The sequence below is a fragment of the Bison bison genome, unplaced genomic scaffold, assembly GCF_000754665.1.
Source record: "Bison bison bison isolate TAMUID 2011002044 unplaced genomic scaffold, Bison_UMD1.0 scf7180017864353, whole genome shotgun sequence".
In the NCBI taxonomy this organism is placed as follows: domain Eukaryota; kingdom Metazoa; phylum Chordata; class Mammalia; order Artiodactyla; family Bovidae; genus Bison; species Bison bison.
In genome coordinates, this window is record NW_011494925.1 from 5,089,971 (window position 1) to 5,098,850 (window position 8,880).

General features: G+C 50.7%; 1 protein-coding gene and 1 long non-coding RNA gene across 5 annotated transcripts in view; one reads left to right on the forward strand and one right to left on the reverse strand.

Annotated features, from left to right (window-relative positions):
• Positions 1 to 6,851, reverse strand: part of MBP (myelin basic protein) — an 82,186-nt gene extending 75,335 nt beyond the window's left edge. For 2 of the 3 annotated variants that reach the window (XM_010855061.1, XM_010855062.1), the window contains exon 1: positions 6,253 to 6,851. In XM_010855061.1, coding sequence (XP_010853363.1) covers positions 6,253 to 6,303 — 51 coding nt within the window. In that variant the 5' untranslated portion in view covers positions 6,304 to 6,851. The remainder of the gene's footprint in view (positions 1 to 6,252) is intronic. The other variant, XM_010855059.1, reaches the window with a different exon arrangement.
• LOC104999523 overlaps positions 1 to 8,668 on the forward strand; it is a 14,773-nt gene extending 6,105 nt beyond the window's left edge. The window contains exons 3-4 of one of the 2 annotated variants that reach the window (XR_826607.1): positions 7,279 to 7,449; positions 8,449 to 8,668. This is a non-coding gene — a long non-coding RNA (uncharacterized LOC104999523). Of the gene's footprint in view, positions 1 to 7,278 lie in introns of both variants that reach the window. The other variant, XR_826606.1, reaches the window with a different exon arrangement.
• Positions 8,669 to 8,880: the final 212 nt, after the last annotated feature.

Sequence of the window (8,880 nt, forward strand, 5' to 3'; positions counted from 1 at the left end):
GGGTCCTTCAGTGCTGATTTCACAAGCTTAGCCTGGACCAGGTCTTTCATTTTATACTCCTGTGGTCCCTCCTCAAGTCAGATACAGATCCCATGCTGATTTCTCCACGACTTGAATCAGAGACTATTGATCACTTACAGATTTTGGAAGGCCTCCTTGAAAGGGCGCGTTTTCTACATGATTTTATTTCTCTTTTCAAGAGCTCACTGAAGTTCTAGCACCAAGCAAGTCAGGCGGTCAGGCTTCTACAGGAAGTGCAGGAAACGCAGAAGCAGTTAGACTCATGGATGCTGTTTGCCATGTGTGACTCCCAGTCCTGCAGCAGGCGGCCCCCTTGGGCGGGAACGGGGAACCCTCACGGCCGAGGTCCGCGGCTGGAGCTCACGGCGCTGACCTCTGCAGCTGTTGGTACTTATGAGGGTGTGTTTTCAGAGGACTTTACCTTCTGAACTCCATATTCACTGCTGTACGAAATCGTATGACTTTGAGAGAGGCCCTGGTGTTTGTCATTGACAAGAAGGAGCTGATGTGAGTCTGCCAGGTTCTGGGGACGCTGGAACTAAGGGTAGGTGTGTTAAGCACAGTGGGACCACACTGCCCCTTGAGACATGCGGATCTTAAAATCTAAGTCCTTTCAACATCAGTAACATTAAAGATTTGGTTCTTGGGTTGTACCAACCACATTTCATGTGCTTCTCAGCCTGCGTGTCACGTGACTGCCCGCCGGGTGGCTGGGGTGCAGGGCAGCAGCTCCTGCAGGTCTGCACAGCGAGGAACCAACTCGAGGCAGCTACTGGACAGCGCGCTGTCTGCCCACCGGGAGGTGGTTTGTGAAGTGAAGTGTTGGTCGCTCAGTCATGTCTGACTCTTTGCAACCCCATGGACTGTAGCCCGCCAGGCTCCTCTCTCCATGGGATTCTCCAGGCAGGAATACTGGAGTGGGTAGCCACTCTCTTCTCCAGGGGATCCTTCCAATCCAGAGATTGAACCTGGGTCTCCCGCATTGCTGGCAGACTCTTAACCATGTGAGCCACCAGGAAAGCCTGGAAGGTGGTTTAATGCTCCACCGTTGAGGTGAAGGGGGATTCTTGATGGGTGCACGTGTGTGTGTGACACAGATGGGCATACCAATGGAGACAGAGGGAGACAGACAGACAGACGAAGGACTCTGGGACTGTTGAAGACAGATTCGAGTGCAACTGTGCCCGCATCTCACAGTCTAAGGCTTTACTAGATGCTGACCAGGTGTTTCCACATATCTGAGTATCAGACTAGACTGGTGAATGTCTTCAGGGAAATACTTTCTATTTTTCTGCCCTCTAAATTTTAAAACATCTCTTATTTAGCTTAGTAACTACTTGAGATTTCCAAAAATAATTATTCAATTCTCACCTAAGACAATAGAATTACCCAAATACAGGTCTGACAGTCGCCAACACAGAGCAATGACTCCCTGCTCAAAGGCACGGCAGCCCTGTCATGTGGGTCTGGGCGACCCGACCAGATAGAAGACAGTCTTAGCAAACCCGCTTCCTGTGCTGTGCAGTAGTCATGGCGACGGTGGTCGGTTCAGGAGGAACCACAGGAGGAAGCCTGACCTGGGGATAAAGCACCCTGGCTTTGGGGTTTAAAGGCCCCACTTGTGCTGTCTTCGGGGCAGGCGGCGGGGAGGATATCCTGCCCTGGGGATGGGACCCTCAGGTGAACAGTGTCGGTCTGGAGCTGGCAGTGTGGGCAGGAGGAGCACTGGATCCCGCCAAGAGCAGCACCGGGAGGGGCAAGGACACACACATCCTCGAGCGGAGCCTCAGGGCTCTTAGTTTCCGTGTGGGTGGAGAAAGGACGGCAGGGACCCAGCAGCAAGTGACAGCTTCAAGTAGAAAGCTTCTTCCTCTGGAGGCCGGGGTGGCAAGTACGGGGCCTCCTGCATCAGAGAGACCACTGACGGCACCCCACACTTGGGGCAAGATGATGCTGGTTCACGGTTCTGTAGAGGAATACACTGAGGCACAAACCCCCAGGGGCAGAAGCCCGTCCCACAGCGCGGATGTCAGCCGGTTTGCAGGAAAGGTATTTTCCTGGCAAATCTACATTTTCATCTCCGCGGTGGGGAGGGCTGAGCTGCTTGGTGCTCCTGTATGTATTTGCAAACTCCACCTCTCACTTCTCAGAGTGGTGCTGGCACAGCATCCCAGGGGCTCATCAGACAGTGGGGTTTGGTGATTAAATACCGAATGGCTTCCCCAGGGCTATGATTATCCCTGGAGGGGCGGCCAGCATGCTCTGGGCTTGGAGGAACAGCTCAAAGAGCTAATCAGTTTAACTGGAAACACAAAACAGACTAACCAGTTACTCCCTGCTGTAAAATTCCAACAGGCATCTGAATTCCGCAATTGCTCTCGACCTTGTTTCTCAGCATGGTATCTTTTTTCTTAAGTTGATTAAATGGAAAAATCCAGAAACATGGCCGGGCACCTTTGGGGAACTTTTGTGTGCCAGATACCACTGCCAGGAGTAGTAAGGCGGTCCCACAGGTGAAGAGCAGGCTTTCAAAATTATTATTGTTAGATTTTCCAGAGTTGGAATGGATCAACAATTGATTTCATCATTTTGGAAAATGTGTGGGAATGCCAGATAAAGTGCTCTTTATTTCTCACATTTCCTGGTTATAATGCTTCTAACTGGGCCTCCCTGGTGGCTCAGGGGTAAAGAATCCACCTGCCAACTCAGGAGACTCAGGTTTGATCCCTGGGTTGGGAAGATCCCCTGGAGGAGGAAATGGCAACCCACTGCAGTATTCTTGCCTGGGAAATCCCATGAACAGAGGAACCTGGCAGGCTGCATTCCATGGGGTCACAAGAGCTGGACACGACTTAGCAACTGAAGAACAACAATGCTTGTAAACTAGAGAATAGCCTCACTAGCTTCATATGAGAAAAAGACATAATGAGATCTTAGAGCTCCTTCTTCAAGTTGATCCCCACGTGGACTGGGGTTAATTCCAAAAAGAAAGTTAAACAAAGCTTAAGACCCACGGGGGAGAGACTGCCTGCGGTCAGAGCAACCCTGGATGGGACGGCAGAGCAGCCTCAGGGACTAGCCCGGACCTGAGCACCAGTGGGCTCTGCAGAGGGTCAAGCGGGCTGGCTCTGATTGGGCCCGTTCCCCAGGGCCCAGAGGGGCCCCGGGCTGCCCGGCCCAGCCTTCCCAAGGGGTAGACGGTGCTATTTTTAGCTTGAGGAACTGGTTTTTCCTCCTGGAGTCTCTGCAGGCAGGGCCGCTGAGAACTGTGTGTCCCCGGGGACAGGTCACCGGCTGAGTACTTCCCCAGTTCTGCCAAACGACCTTGTAAATACGCTCCGCCCGAGAAAGAGCCGATGAGTTAGCGAAGGGGGCTTTCTGGAAACCAAGTCCCGCAGGACACGCAGGAAAACAAGGACCCCAAGGTGAGTAGGTGGCCTTCCTGCCTGAAGGCCTCTGGTCCCCCTGGAGGACGGGTCTCCCCCCGCCAGCCTCACTCTGCTCCTGACAGGCCAGGAGGGTGCTCACAGCCACCTCGCTGCTGGAGGGGAGCCTGCCACACGCGGACACGCGAGGCTGGAACAGGGAGAGAAAGGCCGGAGCCCCTTCCCTCATGAGCTCCTCCCTGCATCCTGGTGCAGCTTCATCAGGAGAGAGGAGCCAGTGAGCCAAGAGTGGGGTGCCACGGGGAGGAGCCTGGGGGCAGAGGTTGTGTGCTCCTGGCAGGGAGCCCCCGGGGGTGGCGGTGGGTGCCTGGTATGGGACGGGGTCGCCACACGGAGCCCCTGCCTCCCGTGCCCAGCACAGGCCTGCAGGCCACGAAGGCAGCCTGCGGGGGCCTGTGGACGTGGGGCCGATGGTGGAGGCGACGCGATGGGGAGAGGGGGCGGCAAAGAAGCCAGAGCTGGGAGGATGCATGGGCTGACTCTCCTTGCAGCCCCCTGCCTGCTAACGGGTCAACAACTGCTCCCAGGACAAGTTCTCATCGGTCCATTGTCTGGTAAGTGAAAAGAAAGCCTCCCAGAATGACTGCAGAAACATGCAGGATGGTAAACAGCAGGGCATGAGCACGTGTAATCTTTTCTGTTCTAAGCTGAAATGCTAAGTAACAGCACAGACCACTCCCTAAAAGGCTTCAGACATTTTCTATCAAGTTACAAAAAATTAAAAGAAGAGTCATGTACAGATGTGAGAGCTGGACCATAAAGAAAGCTGAGCACCAAAGAATTGATGTTTTCGAACTGTGGTGTCGGAGAAGACTCTTAGAGTCCCTTGGACAGCAAGGAGATCCAACCAGTCCATTCTAAAGGAAATCAGTCCTGAATACTCACTGGAAGGAATGATGTTAAAGCTCCCAACGTTTTGGCCACCTGATGCAAAGAGCCAACTCGTTGGAAAAGACCCCGATGCTGGGAAAGAGTGAAGGCAGGAGGAGAAGGGGACGACAGAGGATGAAATGGTTGGATGGCATCACCGACTCAATGGGCATGAGTTTGAGTAAGCTCTGGGAGATGGTGAAGGACAGGGAAGACTGGTGTGCTGCAGTCTGTGGGGTCGCAAAGAGTCCAACCTGACTTAGCGACTGAACAACAGCAAAGAAGAGGACTGTTCCATGTAACAGCGTCCCATAGAAGCCATTGGTCTAAAACGACTGAATTTTTTTTTTTTTTTAATTATCAGAATGTTAAAATTTAGCTTTCAGATAACAAAAGCCTAAGTATGGGCTCTCCTGTTGGTCAGAAATCTGACTTTGGTAAAAATTAAACCAGTGAGAAGGATGTTTTGGTGTTTTACAATGTCCAACAACAGGAAAGGAACTGCAAGCCACAGAGGCTTTTAGAAGCAGACTTGCAAATCAGTTGCTCTGAGCCTTAAAATACCAGGTGTTAACAGGATGGGGCTCTCTTGAGAAGAGCTGCTTTTCCACTTTCACTCTCAGCGGGGCCTCTGTGCTCCTGGGGCAGACACCGCCCAGACCCATCTTCACAGTAACTGAACATTCAGAGTCACCACATCTTCACAGGGAGAGCATCAGTAAGGCAGTTCTCGCGCGAGTTACACGAAATACCAGGAGTCCCCAGTCGGTATCCACTCCGACCGTTTACACACTGAGAACACGGGTCCTGCTTTCAGCAGGGAGGGGAGAATCCCAAACCAACAACACTGTAGAAACATAAACCCCTTCTAGTTGCCTTGGGCCTGAAATCATTAGAAAGAAACACCATGACATTGTTTTAGATAAAGCAATGTTTTCTCTCAAGTGTTTGAAACACTTTATAAAATATGAACAAAAATAGTTATGTAATCACGTATTTACATGCATGCTGCTGCTACTGCTGCTAAGTCGCTTCAGTCGTGTCCGACTCTGTGCGACCCCAGAGACGGCATGGCATGGAAGCAAATTATGGAAAATTACCCACTCGGCTGATACAGAAATGTTTGAGTCCAAATATAGATCAGAGAAGCAACCATGGCAGAAAGTTCATTATTCTTAAGTGAAACCTGACTACACACCCTTGGCAAAGAGGGGTGGGGGTTGCAGCATGACGTAACTCAATCCAGTGGACGTTTATGAAGCGCTTCTGTGCGCATGCGGGTCCATCCTCAGCATCATGACGTTCTGTGAACTGTCCCTAGTCTTGAGTTAAAGGACCAAAGACATGGGAGAATTAACCTTTCCCTCCTACAAAGGAGGGGGAAGCACACACACATCAGGACTATTTCCTCATACTCTGAAATGGTTCCTCGGTGGATAGAGGTGCCCTGGTGATGGGTCATCGGTTTGAGGGGCTCAGTCACTCTGGGGACCCAGAGGTCATCCCTAGAGGCTCCTCACCACACAGGGAAACCAATGCCTGTGGAATGAGGTGGAGAATGGGAAATCTGAGCCTAAAAATCCACAGAGGATTCATTCTGAGTCGCTGGAGGGATTCCAACGGTTTTTACTTGCATTTTTTCCTGTTTGTTCTCCTGCATCTTCCAAACACCCTAAACAACAGTGTGGAAAGGGACGTGGGGGCAGGTGCCCCCGGACGACCAGCCACAGTGAGACCGCAGTGGGCCTGGCGTCCTGGCCCAGGAATTCGGGTCCTGGTCTGTGTGCAGGACTAGCATTCTCAGACCTAGAAGTTTCCAGGGAAGGAGGGTAACAAGCCAGTGGCTTTAGGGGAAAACCCTGGCGGCCACAGGGCGTATGAGCACCTGAAGGATTGGGAGTGGCTCACTCCTTACCTTATTGCCCTTCTCGGCACCGAAGTCCCGCTTCCCTGCATGGTTCCCCATCCTGAGCCTCGAGTCTTCAGATGCTGAAAGAAAAGAGAGGCCGTTAGCCTTGGAACTGGTACTTTCAGAGTTTCCAACATGGTTTTTCAATCAGAACAACAATCCCGTTCCGAATGCGACATCTGTTTCTGAAGAGAGAAAACGAAAGCCCCCAAACTCAAGGGGCACCTGAAGTCTCCGAGGGAGCATCGCTGTCTTCTAATCCTTGGCAAAAATCCAGACCCAGATTCTGTCCAGGGACAACGCACGGTTCAGCGAGTTTCCTTGTCCAGGAAGATCAGCCCATCTCTAGGGCGCTCACAGACCGTGCGCAAGTCCCGACCAACAGAGTCACACTTCACGCCCGGTGACGTAAGGAGACGGACAGACGTGGGGAGGAGCTGCGGACGCTCCACAGACACCCATAGGACGCTTGCGGCTTTGAGAATCCCGCGAGCCCGGAAACAGCAGACCCGACCAAGGGCCACTTATCAGACAAGCACCCCAAGGATCTGCAGAATTTGCAGGAAGATACTGCTGCTGCTGTCGCTTCAGTCGTGTCCGACTCTGTGAGACCCCATAGACGGCAGCCCACCAAGCTCCGCTGTCCCTGGGATTCTCCAGGCAAGAACACTGGAGTGGGTTGCCATTTCCTTCTCCAATGCATGAAAGTGAAAAGTGAAAGTGAAGTCGCTCAGTCATGTCCGACTCTTCGCGACCCCATGGACTGCAGCCCACCAGGCTCCTCCGTCCATGGGATTTTCCAGGCAAGAGTACTGGAGTGGGTGCCATTGACAAAACTGGAACGGCTTCAGTGCAGAAACCAAGGGGTTTCCGATGCCCATGGATAAAGATTTGCCCAAGCAAATTCTAGAGGACATGTACATAATTTCAAGAAGCAAGCTGCAAATGCAAGAGTTTGGGTCCCGTTAATGTGCACCTTAAAAACAGAAGTTTCATAAACATTCTTGAAAAACATCTGCTTTTCTTTTCCAGGTACTTGCAACCTCAAATGAAGCAGCACAAAAATACAGCACAGGAAGAGCTGGCAGGCAGCTGAGTTTTCTCTGAAAGGATACCTGGACCAGAAAGTCTTGGCTCTATCTGACAGGGGTCTCTGCAAACCTGTGTACAGGGGCTCTGTGAGAGGGCTGCCAGGACACGCAGGTGAGTAAGGAAGGCCGATGGAGACAGTCATGAAGCCTAGCAGCAAAACCTGGGTCATCCTTTCCTTGATTTCCTGTGCTTGTTTGGTACCCAGACAGGGGCATCTCCACTAGCCCCTGATCCAAGCCTTGCAAAGCCCCCTTTGTTCAGGACCCCCACAGCTGTCTGCCCCCCATGTACTTCTCTTCACCACTACAGACCACCTAAAATGGAGCCACCACAGATTCCAAACCAAAAGCACCTAACACATATATTGTAAAAATTTCAGATAAAATAAATCATATCTTCTCCAAGTCTGGTGGGTTTCTGCTTATTGTTCCTGAGAATGCTTTATAAGCAGCAAGAGACTTGAAAGGTTGTTAGCTGCTATGGTTGGTTTTCCTTCTAAGGTCCTGAGTTAACCAAAAACCAAAATGAAATAAGTATACAAAAAACCCTGGAGAGTGTAGCTTTCCTATATCCCCCTAGCTGGCCAGTGGTAAAATTAGGACTCAAATTAGATACCTGAATGAGCTTCGATGCTCGCTCAGGCAGTTCTTGGTATCAAACTCCAATGATATTTCTTTGTCTGGTTCTTGAATTTTCCTTTAGAAAATGTGGAGGTTAAAATACATCAAAGTACAGAAAGGAGAGGGAATCTTAGGTTTTCTACAAATAATGACTTCTTCATTTAGAAATCTGATTGATGGGGGCTTGGTTGAATCATCTAGGATCTCAAAGACATTGAGTTTCAACCTTGAAACCCAACAGTCCACATTCAGAGGCGACACGATTCATCAAATCAACATCAACCAGAAACAACATGAAATGAAGGTCACAGCTTTGGAACATGAAAAGAACGCACACAGACCTCACCCACCAATCCCTGTGCTGCAAAAGCAAACACTTGCCTTGAAACTTGGAAGATAAAGTTGTATTAAAAAAAAAAAAAGCGCATGTGCCTCATTTGTATTTTCTTGCCCAGACTTTTGCAGTAAATGTACTGTTTTTCTCCCCCAGAAAGGTACTCAACTGAAGAATTCAGCAAAACTCATTCCACACAGGTCCCTCATCCTGCTCGCATCCCTGGACCTGCAGGAACCACGAGGACCACTTGGTCCTGGCTCAGGTGACCAGTGTTGACCATTGCAAAGTTCAATCATCATGTTGCTTTGTTCAGTCGCTAAGTTGTGTCTGACTCTTTGGGACCCCATGGACTGCAGCCCACCAGGCTTCCCTGTCCCTCACCATCTCAAACTTTTGAACAGGCGTTTGCTCAAACTCATGTCCATTGTGTCAGTGATGCCATCCAACCATCTCATCCTCGGTCACCCTCATCGTGTGATGATTCAAAGAACACGTGAGGACCAGCTTCCAGCTGAACAAGGAACAGTGCTCCTTGAAAAGCAACAAAATGAACTGTCCTCTAAACATGGGGAGGGTTTCTAAAAT